Source organism: Helicoverpa armigera, chromosome 13, assembly GCF_030705265.1.
Source record: "Helicoverpa armigera isolate CAAS_96S chromosome 13, ASM3070526v1, whole genome shotgun sequence".
Taxonomy (NCBI): Eukaryota; Metazoa; Arthropoda; class Insecta; order Lepidoptera; family Noctuidae; genus Helicoverpa; species Helicoverpa armigera.
This window is the reverse complement of record NC_087132.1, coordinates 5,054,478-5,078,703: the sequence shown is the minus strand read 5'-3', so window position 1 is coordinate 5,078,703 and position 24,226 is coordinate 5,054,478. Positions and strand designations below refer to the sequence as shown.

General features: G+C 37.5%; 4 protein-coding genes and 1 long non-coding RNA gene across 6 annotated transcripts in view; 3 read left to right on the top strand and 2 right to left on the bottom strand.

Moving 5' to 3' along the window:
- The window catches only part of LOC135117697 (uncharacterized), a 192,517-nt gene that overhangs the window by 139,333 nt on the left and 28,958 nt on the right, over positions 1–24,226 (top strand). The window lies entirely within an intron of this gene.
- LOC110371586 (UDP-N-acetylglucosamine--dolichyl-phosphate N-acetylglucosaminephosphotransferase) lies at positions 133–2,413 on the bottom strand. Its single transcript, XM_021327906.3, has 5 exons — positions 2,111–2,413; positions 1,833–1,947; positions 1,402–1,615; positions 1,088–1,319; positions 133–890 (listed from the first exon to the last, which is right to left on the bottom strand). The coding sequence occupies exons 1-5, from the start codon at positions 2,248–2,250 to the stop codon at positions 404–406; spliced, it is 1,188 nt and encodes a 395-aa protein (XP_021183581.3). The 5' UTR covers positions 2,251–2,413; the 3' UTR covers positions 133–403.
- On the top strand, positions 2,880–13,056 carry Sec6 (Secretory 6). Its single transcript, XM_049840459.2, has 11 exons — positions 2,880–3,157; positions 3,879–4,027; positions 4,633–4,828; positions 4,950–5,204; positions 5,282–5,563; positions 5,644–5,826; positions 6,153–6,311; positions 7,006–7,113; positions 7,202–7,381; positions 9,653–10,045; positions 11,676–13,056. The coding sequence occupies exons 1-11, from the start codon at positions 3,065–3,067 to the stop codon at positions 11,922–11,924; spliced, it is 2,247 nt and encodes a 748-aa protein (XP_049696416.1). The 5' UTR covers positions 2,880–3,064; the 3' UTR covers positions 11,925–13,056.
- LOC110371627 (histidine-rich glycoprotein-like) lies at positions 8,044–9,267 on the bottom strand. Its single transcript, XM_021327970.3, has one exon. The coding sequence runs from the start codon at positions 8,874–8,876 to the stop codon at positions 8,145–8,147; it is 732 nt and encodes a 243-aa protein (XP_021183645.2). The 5' UTR covers positions 8,877–9,267; the 3' UTR covers positions 8,044–8,144.
- On the top strand, positions 14,052–23,636 carry LOC110371634 (V-set and immunoglobulin domain-containing protein 1). 2 transcript variants are annotated; one of them, XM_021327978.3, is made up of 7 exons: positions 14,052–14,210; positions 18,977–19,210; positions 19,667–19,786; positions 20,171–20,303; positions 20,793–20,971; positions 22,446–22,526; positions 23,426–23,636. In XM_021327978.3, the coding sequence occupies exons 1-7, from the start codon at positions 14,165–14,167 to the stop codon at positions 23,518–23,520; spliced, it is 888 nt and encodes a 295-aa protein (XP_021183653.3). In that variant the 5' UTR covers positions 14,052–14,164; the 3' UTR covers positions 23,521–23,636. The 2 variants fall into 2 exon arrangements, with proteins under 2 accessions (XP_021183653.3, XP_021183654.3); XM_021327979.3 differs by lacking the exon at positions 22,446–22,526.

Here is a 24,226-nt window from a genome sequence, read left to right as displayed (position 1 = left end):
ATGCAGTGTACCTACTACATTTTTAAGGCAGTGGCATTTTTCAGCTTTTGCTACTTCAATAAAAACGTTGATTTGGGGCTGCTTGTAGTTGCGTTGGTGAAGTGGTTCTACATTATTTGATAAAACACAAGATTGTTAAACAAATGCCTTTTATTTTTTTATATATCATAGAAAAATATTAACAGCCATGATTTTAGTGGAGTTATATTATTATTTCATTAACTATTGCAACAGAAGAAATTATATTTTTATTCAATAATGTTTGTGCCAATTTTTTTATCACATTTATATCTTTGGCTATAGTAGAAGTACTATGAAGAGATAATTATAGTCACATAAATAATAATATATCCACATTTACTCTACCACTACAGTAAATCTTAAACTATTTGTTCCTTGATTATTAACTATCATAAAAATATGATGCTAATGGATATCTTATAACAAAAGCTATACAAGTGCAAAATACTTGGAAAGCCATAAGATATGTAGTCAGATGAACTTCTGATACAGGTCCTAATTTAATTAAAAATAAATTGATTAAGGTCATATTATTTATAGTTATACTTTCATCATCTTCAACCTTATCAATTAAATGTAAAATGGTTAATACACGAAGTATTAGTTTTGTTAAGGCGCTCATTTCCTTTTTTGATATTATGGTTCTGCTTGCATGAAGTAAATCTGTTTCTTCACTATATTTTGGTAAACGATGTCTTGGACATGGAATAATGTGGAATAATTGAGGTACTGAATACAAAAAGTTTATGATTTGAGGAAGGAAAAACAATAAAACAGTTTTGCTGAAATGACTTAATATGGCTACAACTGCAAATGTCATCCCAGACACATAACAAAAAGTGTCCCCTACAAACACCTTTGAGGGGTACCTGAAAGCAAACAACAAATTAAATTAAAATTAGACATAATGGTAAATTAAACTGTTGTTAATAATTATGCAATGTTATTAGCCAATTTATTAAGCATCAAACTTGAGTTCCGAGAATTTTTAACTTAAAATATTTTTCAGAAATTCAGTAATAAATTGTAATTGATTTATGAAAAAAGTAATCAGGTAGGTACTTACCAATTATGTTTTAATAATGCCAGGGTAGTTGCGAAATAAGGTATCATAATATGTAAAGAAAATGTATGAGCTTTAAACTGGTCTCCTCTCAATTCGATTATATCAAAAATGATTATAGACAATGCTATAATGACAGACTGTCCAACTTCAAGTCCATTGATGCCAGCTAGAATGTTTATGGCATTGGTGCAGAATACAGCTAACATTCCCATGTAGATGTAGTATAGTACACCTAAAATAGGTAATAACTATATGTAGTAAGTAATCAGGTACCTAACAATGACTTATGTTAACACATCACAAACAGTTCTTACCTATGTTTATAGATATTCCCAACCATTGTCTCAGTGGAATGGGCACTACAAAAGTAGTTGAGTTGAAATTAACATAGTAAACAACAAGCAAAGGCAGTGATGCCACTGTTGGCAGTAGCAGCTTGTATCTCCACCTCAAGTCCAGAACATCATCAGCAAAACCAAGAAGGAGCATACAGCAGATAGATAGCAATCCCGCAAGTAGTTCTGCAAACTAATAATTAAAACAGTAGAGATTTTAAATGTCTCCACTTCTAAGGCATTTATACTCCATTTGAGTAGCCACTTAACTAAAGGTTATCTTGTTTAAAATAATTGATTTAATGATGAAGCAATTGTTGTTTATATTGATTTTTATTTTTAAACTATAAGACAACCCACTGACCCTAAGTTGTGTCTACTCAAATGGAGGCTTTCAAACTGATCATTACCTCATTGTGTGGGAACTGCTGTGTATCCATCAAGCCATTTCCAAACACGATTGGTATAAATATGAAGCTTGTTACCAAAAAGACACATCCAGACACAACACCTATTGCTTCTGGGCTGAAAAAGTGCAGAAAATAAATGATATTTTCACATTGTTGATCTTACGAAAAAAAGTTCCTACTTTGTCCTCTTTGCAATCCTAAATTAACCGAATCAAGCAAACAATTATTCTTGTTTAATGAGTCATCATATGATCGGGGGTTATATAGCATATACTTACATTTTTTTCTTATTTGATTTACAGAGATCTATTCCAAATAGACCGGCTTTAACAAACAAGTCCGATAGATTCGGTATTAACTCATCTGTAATGAAGAACGCTATCGCAGACAATATAAGTAATATCAATATTTCCCACATCTTGATTATAGGTAACGTAATACAAATTAACACAGATATATTAATAATTCCATTTAGTATAATAAATCGTCAACCAATAATGATGATCCACATTCCATCATTCCATTCCACAACACAACACATCACCCAAAAAAAAAAGAAACAGATGTCAAGTCAAATGACATTAGTAAATGGTCAGTGTCACTTTATACCAGCTGATAACATGGCCATGAGCATGCTGTTATGTTATGAGCTGGATAATCGGTACCGGAACCATGTGGAACTCTCTTGTCTTTGATATACTCTGGTGTACCCCAGAGCTTTACGAATTATTGTTGCTGGAAGCGTACACTTGTGTACGATGAACACATTTTGTGAAATGTTATCTCGTCATACTCTATTTATTTTTGAACAGCGAAAACTTGTAGAACTAATTAATTTGCCTAGTCACCTCCCAGAGAACTGCACAATGTTGCAAGAAAAATAATGTGCAATAAGTTAAGCTTCCCCAAATGCGGCTCCTAGACACGACTACAATCATAATTTGATTTATACATTTAATAATTTACAATCTTCAATATTATAATGCAGACGATTTATTTGAACATCCACAAGAACGGACGAGACTTGAGTCCAGACTCTATAAACACGTCTGTGGTCAAGTGTCAGAAAGTCTAAATGTCAAAGTCCCGAAAGAAAATATTTTCTAAAATATAATATTTTCTATAACATAATATTCATCGATGATTGCTAATAATTTCATAGCCGATAAACAATTCTCCGTAATCAAAGTTGACTGAATAGTTGCTGAAATTCTATAAATTTAGTTCATAAAATGAGCACCATGGATGAAATAGAAGATGAAGCAAAAGCAGCAGCTGAAAAGATGGTAATGAATATGATGCAGAGACCTGGACAGCTTGAAAAAGTAAGAGGATTTACATTAACTATGTAACTAAATAAACATAGATACACAATCACACAAGCCCCCTGTGCAATTGCACAGAGGACTATCTATCTGGTGACTCTATACTTGGTGGGCGTTTTTCAAAACTTAATACTAGGTTCGCACGCGTCACACCCCGCCAATATCACCCTGCGCCCGATTAAAAAGTATCTCGGTCAGTGGGTCGTCTTGGGGGCGGAGTTCTCACCTCCAGGATACCACTTAAACTACTTTCAAAACATGCCTTATTAAAGCTAGAAACAGTGCTCGGCCGATGATCAGCACTGTCCGTACGTCCAGACCGAATCATATACCAAATCATGCGTGTACCGCCAGCGTAGCTGTGTGTGCATTCATAGACTTGGACAGATATAGCTGACCATCGGTCGACATAGCTACTACACTGTTTCTGTTAATCTCATTTGCTGTAGCCTTTTTGTGTGAAACATACCACATAAACAGCCTCACTTTTGCATTTATAATAATACTCATTATCAGGCACAGGCTTGAATTTCGGTATTTTTCTGTTAATTCTCCTAATGGTCAGATATTGTACCCACAATAAACACAATTTAAAGGTCTTCCTTACATACTTGTGTATTTCCTTATGTACTACTCCTATGTACTTCCTTATCTCTTTATGTAATTCCTGTTATGTAGCTATGTTAATTATCTCATCAACCATTATTAAATGCAAAAACAGGTGGAACACTATAAAAAAAGGATAACTCATAAAAAGGCCTCCATTGAAGCTCAGCTAAAGTCAGCAGTGCAGGGCAAGCTCGATGGAGTCAGTGTTGGGTTGAAACAGTTACAAGAATGCCTGGAGGATGTTCAACAAGTTAGCTTAAAGTAGGTATTTTAAGTACACACCATCTAAAGTACAAACATGAAATTATACTTTGTATTCAGAGTAAAACTAAAAATAGCACTGGTCTACAAATTAGTATATACTTTTGGTCACAAAGGTGAAATATATAATTTTTTGTAGAATATTTGATACATAATCGAAATCCAGAACACAAAATTGCACTTGCATGTTGGGATTTGATGATATACTCCTATACATATAAATAAGTACTAAAAACACGTTTTTTTATGAAATCTGATATAATTTTCGAGGACAGCAATTTTTTTTGGTAATTTCAAACTAAAGCATCAAAAAGTACTACTTTCTCCGCATTAAAGCCATGATGAAATAAGATGATTCGAATTTGACTTTACAGAAACTTTCAGATCAAATCAGTATTGCTAAGAGATGTAGAGAAATAAAGTCTTAGGTTACTGCCAACTTTTATCATAACATGTTGAGCTGGTATTTAGGCAGATTTCTAATACCTGTCTTTTCTATAGATTGGAATTTGACAATACTTGTATGAGGCTCATGTAATTCTGTCCCTAGTAAGCAAGTTAGATTGGGATTGAAGGAATTGAAAAACTTTCACTTATTTCTGCAGAATGGATGAACTGGAAGAGCTTTTGAAAGGTGTACCACCTCTTGTGGCATCACTCCAAGCGGTGCGGGAGGAAGACTCGCGCCACTCCCAGTATGTCACAGCCATGGACAGTCTCAAACACATATTCACAGTACCAGAAAGTGTGGCCAAAACAAAACAATGGATAGGAGAAGGAAAACTTCTTCATGCCCATCAAGTGAGTTCATTATACTCTAGGTATATGGATCTTTTCAGATGATATTTGGATTAGGAAGACTTTTTAAAATGAAACGTGTATGTACTTATTGTATTTCAACATCTTGTATTTATGATTTCAGTGCCTAAATGATCTGGAAAACTCCAGAGATGATTTGCTATATGAGCTCCATAGATTACCCAACCAATCTTCACATGATAAGATTATGTTGAAGGCTTACTTTGAAGATGTTGAAATGGTGTCGAATTTACTGGAGAAACAAATTAAATTGATATTAGCACGAACTTTGAATACAGTTCGTAAGGAGCCCACGGTAATTGTGACAGCATTGAGGATAATTGAAAGAGAAGAGAAAAGGGATCAAATGGCTTTACAGGTTGTACACATTTATTATCTAATCATGTAATGAAAAAAAAAAGGTTGCATGTACTAAATTATCGTGTCATATTACAGCAACAAGACCAAACCGGATTCATGCCACCTGGCCGTCCCAAAAATTGGCGAGCCAAAGCTTTCGAAGTTTTAGAATGTGCAGTTGCTCAGCGTATTGAAGGGACACGCGTCGATGAACGTGAGGATAATAAACTGTGGCTGGTCAGGTACCTGGAGCTCACGAGGCAACTCATATTGGAAGACTTGAGGGTTGTCAAAACTTTGTGTGTCCCCTGCTTCCCGCCGCATTATGATATCGTTAACAAATACGTCAATATGTATCACATATGCTTATCAGCAAGTGTAAGTCAATAAATATTTATCTGTTCACGAAGCTAATCTACTAAGAGTTTTATATGATATTCATTTTGTCTTAATTTCAGCTCCAAGATGTAGTAACTAATGGCATAGAAGGCAATGAGTATGTTACTCTTTTATCTTGGATACTAAATACCTACCCTGGTCACGAGTTAATGGGTAGCACAGAGTTAAATATTGACGTAACTACATTGCCACCTTTATTGAGCAAAGAAACTATGCAAAAACTGCAGGATGAATATTTGCAGGTGAGATATCAGTTTCAGTTTTGATGACAAGCCTGTTACCTCATTTACGATGGCTCTACCTACAATCTATAAAATGCGTATGTGATACTGCCACAGTAGATGTGGGGAGACGTGAGTGTCGGCAGACACGCTACACATCTGAGAGAGTATCAGAGACTCGTAAGTCGTCCGTCGTCCAGGCCATCATATGATCCCTGGTTTCTCCCTTGTGCTCGCATTTCTCACCACGCTGTACGTCTTCCGTCGTCCGCACACCACAGGAGTGTTACATACGCGTTTTTCAAGCTATTTATTATATTTTCTAATATATAAAAAAAAAAAAACAGAAAATGGAGTCAAACTACATGGAGTGGATGGAGAAGACGCTGGAGTCGGAGCGCGCGGAGTGGGCGGGGCAGCGCGCGCCCGACGTGGAGCCGCACTCCAACGCCTACCACACGCACGCGCCCGTCATCATCTTCCAGATGATCGACCAGAACTTGCAGGCCAGTCACTTCACATTGTTACGCACTCTAAACTACGATTGTAAACAATAATTTACAGCCCCATTTACACTTTCGTACACAAATACTAAGTTCACTGACAACATAAGTAGATGTCAGTTTTTCTTCACTCAATTGTTCGCTTTTAAAATTTTTAGTTGAATTTAAATAAACAGTGGTTTTAAGAATACATATGTTGATGCTGTCGGTAAATTTGGACCTTAGTTATATGTTTATGTTTGATGTTACTACTTACCCATTTGACATTAAAATGTTACGTTACCCTATAATTCTGTCAGGATACGGGTAAATCCTTCGGGAAATGCTGTCAATATAATGTGTTAAACATACAAGTATCTTCATCTGCCTAGCCTTTATCCAACTATGTTGGGGTCAGTTTCAAACATACAAGCAAAAAAAAACTAATAATGATAATTCGTTTTTATAACGAAAGTCCCATTCATCCTCACTTGACTCTGGGCCATGATTGCTAATATTTCAGACGATGAAAGATATAATAATTAAATAAAAAGTTTTATAACTTTTACTTTCTATGAATTGTGTAACACAGTGTTGGTACAACCTCAACCTTGAACTTGCTTCCAATCAAGCGACACTGTCGCACCGTTTCGAAAGTGAGTCTATCTTGACTATCTTTTGCACTACACAATGTAGCTGATTTACAGCTTGTTTCCAGGTGACTGAAACTATAAGCAAAGAAATAACGTTTAAAGCGTTACTGCTCAGCATCGACCAAGTTACACGTTACGGAAATATGTACAGAGATGGAGTTATACAATTTAAGGTGTGTTTTATTTTCAATAGTTGTATAAAATAAAAACCTTTTTTACACTTCCAAGTGGGTTCTAAATTGTTTTTTGTTTTGTATGTAGAACGGTCACTTCGCGGACCGGTCGCGCGTGGCGTACTTCACGCACCACATGATCACGATCGTGAACAACAGCGAGCAGATGGTGCGGCTCGCGCAGCAGACGCAGACGCGCCACTGGCCGCCCGCCCGCCACGACCCGCCCGCTGAGGCCAAGTTCGACAAAATGCTTAACACATTCCAGGTAAATTACCTATAATTACTACTCTAAGGGTCGGTTCATATCTAACGGAATATGCGTCGCGTATTATCGGTCGCGTAACGCCAGAACTGACAGATGTAGGTAAAACATTCAATCATTCACACCTAACCGATGATGCGTTAGTGCGTCGATCATACATTTACGATACGCTCGACGCATTTTCCGTCAGATATGAACCGACCCTAACTCGTCACAAACGGTAAGTTTTAGTTGGATTTCAGCAGAAAATATTTGCTTCAGAAGCTTATAAATTGACTAAGCGAGTAGGTATATCGTAAGAAAAAAGTACAATGTCCAGCTAGGCCTACCACTGGTCATGTAAATTATAATATTATACTTATATTTCATAATATTAGATTTTTATAATTACCATTAAGTAACTAAAATACATACAGATTTTTTTTGTTAAGTTTAACTATAATTGGCGTAAGAGAAAGTCAGGTCAAACACGACAGTTCAACGATCTGAACCTCTCAATAAGAATTCGATAAATACTAAAATCGGTGCAAGGTCAGCCGAGTGCCGTGCAAAAAATGGCCAACGCCCTGGCCACTGGAGCGCAACACATATAAAGATGCTGAATGTGTCTTCTTTTCCCTTCGAATGAGTCTCAGAACACCTTTATTAATAAAGAAATATGAAAAATTACTTTGTATAAAATTTAATTCTTTGGCGTAAGAACATAACAAAAACGCATTTGAGCAACATATCAACAATTATCAGTTCAGGTACATTCAGCAAGAGCTTAGTGCCCCTTCTTGTGTCCCCAATGCTTGTGGTCCTCATGGCCGCCCTTGTGGTCATGGTCGTGGTGGTGGTGGTGGTGCTCGTGGTGGCCGCCCTCGCCGTGGTGTCCCTTGTGGTGGTGGTGGTGGCCGCCGTCCTCGTGGTGTCCCTTCTTGCCGTGGTGGTGCTCGTGGTGTCCGCCGTGCTTGTGGCCCTTGTGGAAGTGGCCGCCCTTCTTGTAGCCGCCCTCGTGGTGGTGGCCGCCGTGGTGCTCATGGAAGCCCTTCTCGCCGTGGTGGTCGTGGAAGTGCTTGTCCTTCTTGAACTCGTCGTGCTTCTCGACGCCGTGGTGTCCCTTGGTGTCGTGTCCCTTGTGCCAGTGGCCGTGCTCCTCGTGGCCGTGGCCGTGGTCGCCCTTCTCGCCGTGGTGGTGGTGGTGGTGGTAGCCGTCGTCGTGGTGGTGGTGCTTCTTGTGTCCGCCGTGCTCGCCGTGGTGTCCCTTGTGTCCCTCGTGGTGGTGGTGGCCGTGCTTGCCGTGGTGGTGCTCGTGGTGGCCCTTGTGTCCCTTGTGGTGCTCGCCGCCGTGGTCGTGGTGGTGGTGGCCGTGGTGCTCGTGGCCGCCGCCCTTGTCCCAGTGGTGGCCGGACGCGGCCGCCTCGAGGTCGGCCGACCGCTTCTCTCGGATCTCCCTGGCCGAGCTGACGGCGGCGATGGCCAGAAGCCCAAATGCCACAAGAAGGCTTCTTCTCATGTTGGATTAGACAAGTTGTTGCTGAATGATATCGTTTCATCGGTGGCAATGATTTTATATACTAAACAGCAACGACGGTTAAGAAATGATTGCTTGATAGTGTCAAGGTTGTTACAAATAATTCGTTTGTTTGGTTGCTTTTCACTTCCTTCCATGTTCCATGTTTACAATATTAAGTTCCGTTGAACGAATAAAGATGAATATGTTTCCAAATAACCAATGTGATATATTTAAATAATATAAAATGCTGGTTTTACATAATTAAATAGTTGAACCTTTATGTCCAGTTTATTTTATTATTCTTACTTAAAAGATTCGGATTAATGCTGTTTATTTAGAAAGTTATTTACATATTTACAATGAATATACAAAACTATGCTATTTAAAAAAAAAACGCAAAATAAAAAGCGTAAAAAAAAATTTTACTTGGATGGTATCTATATGTATACAAGTACCTAACTTATAAAACTACTGCCAAAACTGCACATAATATGTTAGCATTTGAAATTAATATAATAATGCCCACTCCTACGCGTCTGGGTTGTTTCCTGTTTTCTTATATTCCATATATAAAATCCAGTAGATTACCACAAAAAATACATTATCCAGATAGGATAAAAACGTTACATAAATAGTTTCAGAAATACATTATGTATCTAGAATGATTTCCTTTCTTGGCGCTATATACATACGAAGACTAATTTTTTTCTGCGAATGTACCCCTGATGGAGTGAAGAGCGAAAGCACCCCAATAAGTTACCTTTTCCTTGTTCTAGAGTTTAAGAGATGAAGCTGCGCAATTTCTCCTTGAGGAAGCATTCCTGGACTTAGAAGTTCACTTCGATGATCTATTTACAGCGAAATGGTTGCATTCTACTATTCCAGTCGACACTATTTGTATCACACTCGACGATTACTTTCAAGACTACAATCATTTGAGAGATAAAAACTTTGAGTATGTTATTAACGAAGCTCAAAACTTGGTGTACAAAAAGTACATTACAGCTATGTTATCGAAGAAAGTCGCCTTCAAAAATGTGGAGGAAGCTCAGCAAGCTGCCACTAAGATAGTGAAAGAGGCGAACCAAATAAGGTCTTTCTTTAGAAAGATAGCTGCAGATGGTGTCAACGTGGATTGGCCCTTCGAAGTCATCAGTATGCTAGCGGAGGTAGGTTCATTTTTCAACATGAATTCATTAATTCCTCGTCTAACTTTTATTACTTAACTAAAACACTATTTTCAAGGCGATTTAAAAAAAAAAAATGTGTATTAAGAGCGCTATTACAAAATCGAATTGCTCAGTTGTAGGTAAATTAGACGATAGCCGGCAGCACTTGTGCATGTGTGCGTCTAGTGAAATACGCAACGCACACCTGCGGACCGCCACGCGGCACAAACAAACTTGAGACTTTGCCACTTTTTTCCGAAATAATTTATTGTTTTTATAGTTTATAAAATATTATTTGTACCGATAAATTTTATAACCTAGAATAGCTCGATTGAGTTACAATAAACAAGTAATCGTTTACAATTTTTAAATTATTTAATCGACAACCAAACTTTTCACCATGTTTATCAATTATAAGTAATTGATTTATAAAAAAACTAAAATCTATAATTCGTCTTCCATGTATTGTATCTTCATTTTCCTGCAACAATGAAAACTAGGAATGTAGATAGTTTATTAAAACAAATATGTCACGTATACCTTTTGCGGGTGACAAAAAATACTTACCATATTATTTGTACTGGTATTCAATTGAGTCTGATAATCTGAATTAAATATGCTTTCATTATCCTGCAAGAATCAAAGAAGTCCAATTACTTACATTATTATGCAACAGCGAAACTAACGACGATGACATTTACGTACATATTTCTTTGTAACCAACATCAAAAAAAGAGAAGCCTATCTATAACATTTTCGCATTAGAATATCATGGGCTAATACTTATGTATATTACATTTGAATCAGATCATTATAACTAACAAATAAAATAAAAACTCACTAGTATCAAAACGTGTTAGTTGCGCTATATTTTTCGACCTCCGGCGAGTTTACGCGGCGCAACAGCGAGCGATACGTCCTTCCTCGGTAAGCGCTTGGCGCTGACTAAAGTTGAACACCGCGCGTCACAAGATTTATATTGATTTTTGCATTGCAAACAAAATTTTTTTTTAAATATTGTTTTACTTTTAAATAGACCAATTTTTTTTTCAAGCTTTATAACAATACCACCTTAATTATTAAATGTTTTTTATTTGAATTTGGATTATACTTTCATAGATAAAAAATATAGTTTCGTACGGAAAATTGTCAGTAACTCTCAGTTTTATAGAATTATTTTTGGTGTAATACTGTATGAATTGTAATAAATTGATTTAAGCACTTTAAAGTACAAGATATAGTTGTATCTTGAACATTTTTATAAATGGTTAAATTGCTATATCCTCGGAGTACCAAAGCATCAAAAGATACCCAAAAGCAACATTTTATGAAACATCCTTTGCAGAGACAAAGATTTTACTAATGTACGTGGACAAATTAAAATATTTATTTAAAACACCTTCAAGATAAATGATCAAACTTTCTTAATCTTATTTTTGTTTTTTTATTGTGACTATATCCAAAGCATCAAAACTCGTATAAAACGTTTAAATTCGCGAAAATTTGTGATAGCCCTCTTAATAATAAGAATTAATTTCGTAAAATAGAAGTAAATTAACTGACGAAAATCTATACCTAGATACTTAAAAGAGCACTCTCCGTTCATGTTTCGTTGTTGGCATGTACGCAGGTGCTGCGGTGCCAGGACATCGAGATGCTGTCGCTGGACCTGCACGGCGTGGTGGCGAAGTGCCCCGACATGTCGGAGGAGCAGCTGTGGCGCCTGGTGTGGCTGCGCGGCGACGTGCCCCGCGCGCGCCTGCGCGACACCGTGCACATCGCGCTCGCCAGCCGCCCGCCGCCGCGCGCCAACTCGCACCCCTCGCTCTTCAAGCACATCACCTTCAGTGACCGCCTGCTCTCGCACTTCAACCTCTAAACCTACTAACACGTGCCTACACGGCTACATCACACTTCATACTCTTCCACTCAAATCATTTCACCCTTTAGTAGCTCAAAAATGTAGGTTTTGCTGCTTAAAAACAATGATCAAAATCAACTTTCCTCACTAGTGAGACAAAGCATGGCCATCCGGATTAACTGCTTGGCTGCCGCTAATTATAGAACAATAGAAATCAATTGTGTGTCCCGTGAATCCGCACACTACCACCAGGGGTTAAGCAGCAAAACCTACATGTTTGAGCTACTTACGTGAAAATAAATATTGAAATTATCCGTTTGGAGTTTTGGAGCCTCCAGCGAGCGCAGTAGTGTTTTGTTACTACATTTCCACGAGAAGAGCTACTCGCCTCGTTCCGTATTCAGTCTACTTCTCCGAAGCAAGCTAGTAGTTACTAATGAATGCGTAATGATTCAATATACGAACAAAACACTATTGCGCGTGCCCAAGACATCAATGTCTTCAGACGGGTGATGTTACTTCATGTAAGATATAGTCTACCCAACTAGTATTATGGGGTGCATAAAATTATATTTAAACTCGATCACATCATATTTATCTTGGCATACGCAATAAAAGATGAAGTCAAACTGGAAGGAACCTTATCTAAATTTGTTTAAAACATTTCTAGTTGGGTTAGTGGCCGGAATGACAGAAGACTTATAGCTATAAGATATAAATAATTTTCTGAATAATGCCCATTGAGTATTCATCAACGCTAACGTAGTTTACTAGTACCTAAGTATTTTTAATTTATGTACCTATGTATAAATTGTGTAATATTGTGTAAGTTAATTGTGTAAGTCTTTTTATAAGTTTCTAATTGTCCACTTCTTACATTACAAAGTAAACATTATCTGACCTAGAGAAAAACTCAATGTATAAAATGTTATGTGATCACAACGTAGGTCCCCAAGATACAGGCAGCGCCTAGTTTGGGGACCACAGAACCTAAGAAAATGTCTCCAATAGAGAAGTTACAGCGAACATTTGTAATAATTTACTTTAATTTTATAAACGTGACTCATTAATGTAACTGTGGATCAATAAACTTAAAACTAAACTAAAACTAAAACTAAACTGTAAAATAAATCTATATATTTATATGAAATCTCATTTTTATTTATTAAAATACACACAGTCATGACACAGCACACACAGTTGCTATGATCGGTCGGCTTGCAGTCCGATTGGATGTAGGTGAGAAGGTACTATTTAGTGTTATATGTTAATACATAAGTTTGTTATGACTTTCATGAAACTTGGAAATACATGTCATTTGCTTAGCCTTTTCCAAACCATGCTTGAGTCGTGTACCTGGGTAATATTATTACCCAGGTGAATCCGGTGATATATTATATCAGAATAACATCATATAGCTTTTTCCCTGTGCGGGAAGAACTTGCCTCGGGACGCGGGTGAAACCGCGGATTCTAGTAGATGTATAATGACGATAAGCTAATAATAAAATAGCAGTCATAAAAGAAACTGCAAAACACAGACAGGAGTAAAAATAATTTACTTTCTTCTGAAACTCTCGTGGCTCATCTTATGCTTCAGAAGTCAGTGACCCTGATATACCTAGCTGTTTCTATGCCGTTGTATATTAGATAGGATGGAGCTTCAATGTTTTTCTCAAAGAAGTTAATCGTAGGTACTGTAGCGCGTGGCGCGCTAGGGACCGGGGATCTTCAGGATATTAATTTCAATAAAAGATTTCAAATAACTTTATCTTTATTGACTGACTGGGGGTGAAGTGACAACTTCAGTATAAAAATCCTATTCTATTTAGGTACATCTAATATCTTTAAATAATTATTCGGCCATGTATTAAAATAAAATGAATAAAACCTTACGATAAAAGACTTTCTACCTACACTACAGTACCTACCTACTCATATTTTGGACATTTTAAAATACTTCTATTATTACGTTATTCGGCATAAAAAATTTCGAAACCTAGGTTTAAAATTTTGACAAACGTGATATTCACTTCCTAAATAAACAAACAATTTAGGGAGGAAGTAGTCGGTCGTGATTGCACACAGCTCGTTCTCGTCGGTACAACAATGAGCGGCTGCGCTGTGCTGCTTCGTATCTGCGTCGTCTCATTGGGTGCAATTGAGTGGTCACCTCGCGCTGCGTCAAGGCCACTCGTTAGTTCGAAGGGCGGGCGGCGCGCGCGCGCAGTCTGTCGCCGTCCCGCGCCCGCTGCCGCCATGTCCGCGCGCGCCGCGTGCTCGCTGCTGCTGTGCCTGGTGGCAGGTGAGCAGTCTCGCCACCACCAAATATCTATAGCCTCACTCCCATACAATAACACTCTTAACTCTTGCTACATTTGCCAAATTAAAATCAGTGATCTTCTATTTAAATTATTATTTTTTTACCGGTCAAAAAATTATATGTACCAACAAACTCGGCTATGTACTTGTAGTGCCAACAAGGGATGAGATTGTTTATGAAATTACCATTTCTTAGTGAAACGGATTTGTCACCATACTACCATACCTAGTTACTTAGTCCTGAAGTTACGGAAGAATATATGAGTGTGCTCAGTTCTTAGCATTCACTTCTAGGGTAGACAGGTAAACTACACTAAATAAACTTCGCGAGCAGTGTTTCTGTGAGTACCTACAGACTAGAGACATGACTTCTAAACATACAATAGGATGTTCAAATCCGTGTTCTACTTCACATGACTCATCCAATCATAACACCACAGGAAGACAAACTTTTGTATGCAATTTGCTTTTGTGCGCGCTCTACGAGTCTAATATTTGGGTAATGTATATTTCCTCTAGGATTTGTTTACTTCGACAAGCACTTTTAAAGCTTGTCATGAAGGATATAGTGCATCGTAGGATTGAGCTGGTGAAACATTTTGTCTTTTTGGCGGTTGTTGTTCTAGTAGTCGGTGTTTTTCAAATACTACAAATCGCTTCGACACACACCGCGTGTGCTCTGGTCGCGGTGGTATTTTTAACATTCCCGGACCGCCTCAAGGTTAGCCAAGATAGTCGCTTATTCATAGGGATATGACCTAATTTCCGATACCAAATTATTTATAGAATTTTCATAAAGGAATGGAGGCAAAATCAAACATTTGAGGAATTATAAACATAATAGAGAATCGACCTAATTGAAGTTCACGCGGAAGTTCTTTCTCACTTATATTAAGTGCAAAAGCTATCGCTGTTGTTTACATACAACAGAGTACACACTTCAATAGGTATGGTGCCAATTTTCATAGGTCAAAAAATTTTACTTCAATTCAGTACAATGTTGTGAGGCAGATCAGGACCTACCTGCAGAAATATATGAGATCATTCTGATATTTATAAATGATCATAAATCTTAGTAAGCAGCTATATCTAATGCAGATTTATTGCCCACCCTAGTGGCATCATCGCAGGTGACTATATTGTAATGATTATAATCCTGCTGCCCGTCAATTTCAATTTCTTAGGCTCTTTGCCACAACAATAAAACAATTACTCTGGAGTACCTAGATACAATTCAGAGCATGTAGTGTACTAGCTAGATAACTAGATAGACGCGCTGAACTATAGCCAAAACATGAACCATGTGAATAATATAAACACTTGCGATCATCCGTTCCATGTTACGCGTTGCTGGTTCGTTGTTGCTGGGGAAATGATAAAGGGTACCTAACGGCGGGATACACAGGCTTCGATAAGAGGGAACACTATTATCTACTACTTAGATACAATATTATTCTGGATTAGTTCAAATACAAGGTACGGTCAGCAACAAAAGCCCATTAGCACAATCAAATTTGAAATAGTTGCTGTAAGTAGCTTTTGCATTTGTGTGATACTTAAGTAATTTTGATCGTTATTTATTGGACTTTTCTTGTTGTATGTAGGCATAGCTACACAGAAGATTTATAGTGTGGACTATAAAAGGGTATTTAAAGCAATGGCGTTTCCACTGCAATTCCAGTATTGGTCCGTATTAATGAACAACCTTGGTAGAGCAGTTTCGAACGATCGCCATTACATATAACTATGACCAACAATCTGCCTGCCAAGTATACAGGATACCTACATGTTCGCAATCAGTCATTCTTTTTGCGTTGGTGGATAAATTTAAAAAAGATAAATTCAAAAAATTTAATTATGTGCCGGTTAGGTTCTTTTATCAGTAAAACATATAGATAAATGGCAAAGTAGATATGCCAAAATAAAAATGACTTTTTCAGCTTTTGTGACGGCATATTTTATTCTTATTCATTTATTGAATACTAGCTTCTGTCCACGGTTCCTACTACCTAACTACTTCCTGCACATGGAAAAAAATGCCAATATGTTATTCTGATAAATAAGCTACAATAATACGCCAAGCGCTTGGTTCAGTGAGCCATTTGCTGTGCTGTAATGACTGTCGACAAATTGACTACAAAATCCACATACAAATGTTGTTAATTCTAAATCAAGATATTTGAGTTATTTTTCATCAGCACTATATTTTTTAAACATATAGGGCCTTACTACAAAAACTTTAAAACCTGTTTTACACTTGTCTAATAAAATTTTGGCTGCAAAATGAACCATATGTCAACGTCATAATTTGACATTTTTTTAGACAAGGCATAAACTGACGTTTAAAAGTTTTTGTGGTAAGACGGATAATGACTAGCTTCTGCCAGCGGTTCCACCCGCATCCCGTGGGAACTTCTTCACGAAGTGTGTCGTACCAAATCACATTAAATTAAATACGTTAATATATAAATCAAAATTTTTCAAACAAAGAAAATGAAATAAAAATGTGCGAGAATTAGAACACCATATAAGAGTCAGTCATTACAAAGAATGGAAATTCTCCCTTGAAAACTGTCAGTTGTCAAATGGTCAAAACATTCGATACTTCTAACTTTAACTCTGCTCTACACATGGTGTTGTAAATTATGAAAACGAAAAATGACTCCTGTGGCTAGGGCATGCAATTTCGGTAAAACAAAAATTACCGGTAAAAATTCGGTAATAATTTTTTTTTTACCGGTAAACCGGTAAAACGGTAATTTTTATATTTTTTTTAATGTGATATTATAACAATAAGATTGGGTAGTCTTAAAGCAAAAACTAAATGAATATGCAAAGTTTTAGGTGGTAAACGTTTTTTGTGACGTAGGACGTAAAAAAAACATGTCAGTACCATCCGTGCGCGATGTCGCCGACAAAATGCAAGAGAAACGGCTGCGATGGTACGGACATGTAAAAAGGAGTGACACCTGAGGACATCGGCAGTGTGAATGTGATACTCAATCTCAATATACTCGGTCAAAGGCGCAAAGGCAGGCCGAAACCGTGGTGGTTGAGTGTCGTAATGAATGACATGAAAATCTGCAACTCGAAGAGGAAGATGTCTATTCAGGAGGATAGAGCGAAGTGGAAGAAGGAAGATACGGAAAGCCGACCCCGTCACAAGACGGGATAAACGCTAAGAATTACCGTAAAAAAATATATTTTTCATCAAAGTGAAAGCCCTTTTTTATGGTCAATTATCAAATGACAGACTAGACTCTTTCTGTCTAAAACCCATGTTTTTTAGTAGGCGTTTTATGGACCAGGGTCGCGGTAACTCTTTCGAACAATCCCGCGGCCCCGGCAGGCCTTGGCCCTGCTGGGCCCCACTGGGTTTGCTGACATCTCCCTGAGGAGCCCGTGCAACAACGCGCGCCGCTGACACGGGTCTGTTGTCTATGCAGACGGTGGAACGATGAGCCACCCGAACTCACCGCCCACAGACCGACGCCTACGGTGGCCGGGAGTCGTCTCTCGACCCTTGGCGCCCGTGGTGTTTTCCTGGTCCACTACAGCGGCTGGGATGAGAGGTGCTACTCGCAGTCGCTCCGCCGTCTCCTTCTCGAGCATGACTGCTTCGCAGAAGGAGGCGACGGCTTCCCATTCCCTCTAGCTCCGGACCATTGTTTGAACCAGGGAAGGACGCGAAAGATCGCCGCTGCCTATTGCCTCGACGACAACACGGCGGTACCCTTCCCAGGCAGTGCACACCTGGACTGTGTGCTCCACCGTGTCCTCAGAGCTGTCCGCATGGTGGTGAAGTAAAAGCCCTTGCTCAGTAAGGTCCTTGAGTAGGTGAAATAAGCATTAGCTACATTTGTACCTAGTATGAGCTGACAGCTATGAGGCAAAGCTAAGAGGAAAAACAGATTAATTTAGATTTTATAAATTAGGATGAGAAAGAAGATTTGTATCTAACCTAGAGATAGTTAAGGACACACAAGTTTACTTTCCTAAAAAACAGCAACTTTAACACTCTTACAATACGTAATGTATGCAACATTACATTATATTCAGGCTACATAACAAAGATTTGACGTTAAATGAACAATTGCTATATTTTAACAGAAAAAAGTAAAAACCGGTAAATTACCGGTTTCATATTATTTTTACCGGTAATTTAAAACTCGCAAAAATGGGCGTTTTGCCGGTAAAAACAAAACCGGTTAACCGGTATTGCATGCCCTACCTGTGGCCAAACCACTGTATTTAAATTGTTAATTTTTTTACAATGCGCCATAGAATATCATAAAGTATTATGTGATCGGTTTTAATATAATTAGATACGGCACACCCGATATTTTAGTTTTCCTCGATTAATGGGCTATCTAACACAGAAAATTTTCATTCAAATTGGACCAGTACCTCCTGAAAGCGCGTTCAAACAAACAAACTCTTCAGCTTTATAATACCTATTAGTATAGATTAGACTGTGTCGAAACATTTTTGAAACCAAATAAAGAATCTGAAAACCTAATAAAGTGAACTCCGACCGGAGTCACTTAGCGATTATGATAACCCTTTGTCAAGTCCAGATATTTTATTACTAAATTGTTATTATACCTAATAAAAACATATTTAGGATTTCTCGTCTCATAAAAATGGTTCAAACTACCTACGACGTTCTTACAACTTATCTGCAGACTAGATGAAGAAAACCATATTATGAAAATAGACACTATATGTATTCCTTTGAACATATTACAGGCAGTCTGCAATTATCAATAAAAGAGTTTGTGGTGCCAAAGGCAGTAGAAGTCGGGCAGGATGCAGAGCTGCGCTGTCAGTACGAGTTGGGAGAGAACGAGACGGAGGTCGCGCTCTACGTCAAGTGGTGGTGGACTCCCCAGTCCGGCTCCAGCTACGACAGGAAGCAGATCTACCAGCGCATAGCGGGCCAAGCCGCAGAGGCTATCCACCACGACAATACTAGCCAAATTGGTAATACTCATTCATAAATAATTCTTAAAATACAATATTGCTAATAGCTTTAGTCAAGTTAAGTCTATACATACCGCTATCAATTCTGCTAATTTAATTATGTGTCAATCAGACATCAATTGAATCTCAATAGCAATTTTAACCGTAGTGGGCATTCTGCTATACTAAAATGGGATCAATCGTTTTCCGATGAAATTCCATTGGTCTTTAGGGTGGTCTGCTCTACAGTCGTATTGCGATCGTAAATCGATTAGTAGTAGATAGTTTAGATAGTCGTATATGAATCTCAGTTAGATCAGTCAGATATCAGTCGTAGGTATGTCGCTTAAGTAAAATAATTAGCAGAATTGCAATTGAAGCTGCCTCTGATTGATCGCGCCAAAAGAAACAGAAAAGTTGACATGTAAGTTAATAGGTATGTAAGTAGTAAATAGTTTGGTAAACTTTACTTTTCAGAAATAAAAAATGATGATACTATCGTGTTACTGGATGTAAACCCCGTGGATTCGGGGACGTACGAGTGTGAAGTGTCAAATATTGAAGAGATAAGAAATCACGAGAAGCTCATTGTATTCTGTGAGTACATACTTGACAACAGAAAAGTATAATTAGGGTCCGTTCAGATAGACCGGGTCGGAGAGCATCGGCGCGCATTTTTCCTTTCACACAGACCGGAGCCGATCGGCTGCGCGAGCATTAAAGAGCATGCAAACGGAGCCGAAAGTTCAGAGAAAAAATACACGATCGGAGCCGGTCGGGTCCTCTTATTATTTCACACCGAGCGTATTCGAGCATTCTCAATGACAAAAGCAGTGCGCATGCAAACATAAACCTTCAAATACTAAGTACTCAATTTTCAACGTGTTAAGAATTTGCTCTGCTCTCCGACCCGGTCTATCTAAACGGACCCTTAAGCTATCGAAAAGTTAAATAATTATGTCCTGAAATACTTGTTTTCAGCCATGGGTACAGGCCCTGAAATAAATTATACGTTAATTGAGGGAGACAATGATGTAGAAGAAGACATGTTATTAATAGAATGCAAAGCTGAAAATGTTGCGCCGTCACCAGATATGGCTATTATCTTTCAGGGGTAAGTTATTTTTTATGCGTCTGCCAAGAGTACCCCATGTCTTCCGGCTAAACAGTTTATAACATGGCGTCAGTGAGATGCCACAGACTGATTTGAAATTTAATCTATACATAAGTTAGGTAAAAAAACGTTTTCAGCAATATGCATATCAAATAAATGGGCTGATCATGAGAATGCCAAAATGGTATATCACTAAAAACAATTTGTGCAGAAACAAGTTGAACTATCACGGTTGGGGGACCAACAACTAGATAAGCAAGAGTTCTATAGAAAACTACCCCAACTGCGACTGGTATTTTGTTGAAAAATAATTTCTAATTACCTTATCTCCCAAGTTTATATCTTAACTAATTTTGGTATCGGGTTAGTCAATCTTTTTCAAGTGGTTCGACTCATGTGAAATATTTTTTTATTTATTTATCGTAGAACAGTTATCAAATTGTTTTTCATAATTCGTCTACTAATAATAATATCTTCGTATTATTTCAGGGGAAAAATTGACATATCCAAAAATGTCGAAGACGTTAATCAAGATGGCTTGTACGACATTTCTGGAAATGCCACTGTAAGTGCGAAAGATATAGATGAAGGCGAGATACGCTGCGAACTCTTCTACAGCACTTTAGATCATCCACCCTACGTCGACGTCGAAACGTATATCCGACCAGGTATGATTTGTATTTAATTTTACCCAATTTATGTCCGAACACTCAAGCACCACTTAGTTTATCCATCAAAAGTTCTTGTCTTAAAATCGATTACCTACATACTCAATCGAAAACAACTTACAACAGCACTTTTTAATTAAAACCCTTTTTCCAGCTCCTTTTATGAGCTCAAATAATGCACTTAAAGCTTCTTTATAAGCTAGTTGCGAAAAAAATCGGACCTTGTTAAAAAAAACATAATTATCGATATGTTCACAATCTATGAATTTTAGATTTTGACAATCAGGACTCGATTATATTTTAATTTGATTTCATTATTGTGTGGTTTCGGTAAAAAATCTTGCCCAAAATTAACTTGGTGATGTTTAAGTGGTCTGGCATATGACTCATTCATTCAAGTATTACAGTTGTACAAGTATTTGCAGTTGTAATAACACCGTGATGTTAATGGTAAAGTAACACAGTTGTTAGCTTACAGCACACGTGTTGCTTTGGAACGTCTTCACATGAAATTATCGTGGTTATTTATGAATAGAGAATGGTACTTCACTAATTGCATTTCTCATTTATACAATATCCAAAAATTCACATGTTTACAACACGCTTACCCATCTACCACAATTTTGGATATTACATCAGAAGCATGAAGTGTAACAGCATTTTGCTTTTATAAAGATTTTTCCGCTAAATTTTTCGTCGAACACGGTAATCTAGATTCTCGTCCAAGAGTGTTTTTCCGCACTTCCATATCCCCGCATATTCCATTGCGCATAGGTATTTTGACCGCATAAGATAAACATGAAAACATTCATTTTTTTATATAATTTTAAAACAAAAGATGTAGCTCAGGAAAGACATTCATTAAAAAATTGAATCTATTACTATGACTTACTACTTAGGTACCTACTGCTGCACAATATTCACTCTCTGGTTTTTACGTCCACGTTTAAATGACGGTTAGTTACTGGTTAGATGAGCTACCTATAAAAATAAAATCTGAAATGTTTTCTTTTACTCATACTGAACCTTCCAAAAAGTGCATAAGTATTGGTTAAAAATGTTTTTCTATATTATTTCGTAATTATCTTAGTACAACTGCTAAGACCCACGTGCGTAGTAATATTGCATATTAACATATGCCTAGAGAAAGCAGCAAATTAAGAAATAGCAATCATACCACCAAAGCTCTCGTATTGCTTGCAGTTTAGCCCTCATATATCAAGGTACAACATCACATTTCACTGCATTTATAGACGTCATGTCATGTCATAGAACATGAAGCACTTCGCATCTTAATTAGAGACAAACAAATAAAAAATTTGGTATCTACTGAACACGCATTCAATAATAATCATAATGTAATAAGATGGATCTGTTGTAATGTGAGAGAGAGAGAGTAACGTGGTCGTAGATTAGTGTGCTGCTGCGTGTTGTCTGTGTACTAACGTTGGTTGTTGGTGATGGTCGACGCCAGGCCGCGACGCGCCGCCCACTGCGCAGCCGGCGCAGAACGCGACCGAGCCGGAACCTACGCACGAGTCCTTGCAAAACTCCAGTAAGTCAGAGGCTAGGTACACAAAAACAACTACATGTTATACACCAGCCTACTCCGTACACCATTATGTCTAAAAACTACTTAATAAGCTAACTGGAAACATATTTTTAGCTTTAAATTTATCAGATTCTCTTTTAGAACGCCCAAAAATATCTGTAACTTAATTATAATATTTAATTAATTTTTAATTACAATCTGTAGTTTATTTATGTATTCAAAGGAAAATATTTTACCTAGACCTATATTTTACCTACCTACCTGATGATCCTGGCCACGTCCATGTGCCTAAAAATGTCTTCCTAACCAATCTGATTAATTATGATAATGTAATGGCGAGGTTACTCGGGACAGCAGCTACGTGATGTCAGCATAGTTAATCAGAAAGAGATTCAGTCAATGTGGGAACCATATTTGATTTGTCGGAACATGTACCTACCTACTTTTAAAACAGTTCCCGTCTAGCCTTGCGCCATATGCACAATTTGGGTGTTATCGTTGTTTTATTCATTAATATTATAACACAAGTTTTATGACACTTTGACAACTTTCTTCCACTCCTTTTTTTCTTAGCAAAACAAAAACATATATTTTCTATGAGCCCTAGTAATAATAACCCTGCTGCAGTCGCTGCGGCATGCCAATTCGCCTTTGTTCTTAGATTAGTCTACAAACAAACAATAGTGCTGAAACTGGAATATTTTAGGGATTCGCATACAACAAACATTATTTTTTGTACGGGGCCCTTAGTGCGGGGAGTTTAACTCGCACATTTTCCTTATGTTCAGGTAGGTGTTGCGCCCTCAAAACCTACCTGGTCATTATTTACCTGTAGTAAAATTCTTGACAGGAAAAATGTTACCCGTGTCCTCATTTTAATATCTACTTATACTAATTTGCAGGTGACGATGCTGGTCGGGTTCACAGTACATGGACGCTACTACTGTTTGCCGGTGCTGTGACATATTTACAAGCCACCCAGACCTTTCGATTGTGATACTAATTACTACGTAACAATGCTTTAACTTTCCTATTAAGTACCTGTATAATATCTCAAATTATTTTATAAAAATATTACTTGCTATTGTTGCAAATAAATTGCTCTAACTAAAAGTTGTTTCAAGTTACTCATTTTGTTTCGTTTACTATTAGAAAACTGCACGACACGCACAGTGACAAATCTTTGTTTACATAAAAAAATGTATTACAATATGGACATACCTAATTTTCATATGCATAACCTAACAAACGGGACTTGGGCGCAGCACACTAGGAGCACATCGCATTCTTCCCGCATACAGTTTCGTTAAATCCTTCGTTTTAATAAGATGTCTCTACTTTGAACATGTTTTGCAGGTAGTTTCTATATAAATAAGTACTATTCACGTTTCGCATTCACTAGTTTCTGAAATTTTGTGGTATTTCACTTTTACATTATACTATGCATAGGTACCTATGTATTGTGTTCAGGTGTAATACTAGGATGGTTACCAACAAAAAAATGCAATTGAAACACTGTTTAAAAAACAATATCTTATATTTCTTAATGTGAGTTGTACTATTGAACTATAAGGATAACCAAACCATAACAACCCGTGCATTTGCGTTGCCGCCTACCTATTGGTAAAATCGGCGATTTGACAATTGAAAATGGTTCGGTCATCGTTAGTTAAATAATGCAACTCACCGTTAAAGTGCTTATT

Bases quoted from the DNA above. Each gene is read 5' to 3' on its own strand.
- LOC110371634 (XM_021327978.3), top strand. From the start codon at position 14,165: ATGTCCGCGCGCGCCGCGTGCTCGCTGCTGCTGTGCCTGGTGGCAG. The intron at 19,211-19,666 runs GTAATACTCATT...TTTACTTTTCAG, and splicing joins CGACAATACTAGCCAAATTG to AAATAAAAAATGATGATACT. The intron at 19,787-20,170 runs GTGAGTACATAC...ACTTGTTTTCAG, and splicing joins CGAGAAGCTCATTGTATTCT to CCATGGGTACAGGCCCTGAA.
- Sec6 (XM_049840459.2), top strand. From the start codon at position 3,065: ATGAGCACCATGGATGAAATAGAAGATGAAGCAAAAGCAGCAGCTGAA. The intron at 3,158-3,878 runs GTAAGAGGATTT...ATGCAAAAACAG, and splicing joins GACCTGGACAGCTTGAAAAA to GTGGAACACTATAAAAAAAG. The intron at 10,046-11,675 runs GTAGGTTCATTT...GCATGTACGCAG, and splicing joins TCATCAGTATGCTAGCGGAG to GTGCTGCGGTGCCAGGACAT.
- LOC110371586 (XM_021327906.3), bottom strand. From the start codon at position 2,250: ATGTGGGAAATATTGATATTACTTATATTGTCTGCGATAGCGTTCTTC. The intron at 1,616-1,832 runs GTAATGATCAGT...TTTAATTATTAG, and splicing joins AGCAGTTCCCACACAATGAG to TTTGCAGAACTACTTGCGGG. The intron at 891-1,087 runs GTAAGTACCTAC...GTTTGCTTTCAG, and splicing joins GCATTATTAAAACATAATTG to GTACCCCTCAAAGGTGTTTG.
- LOC110371627 (XM_021327970.3), bottom strand. From the start codon at position 8,876: ATGAGAAGAAGCCTTCTTGTGGCATTTGGGCTTCTGGCCATCGCCGCC.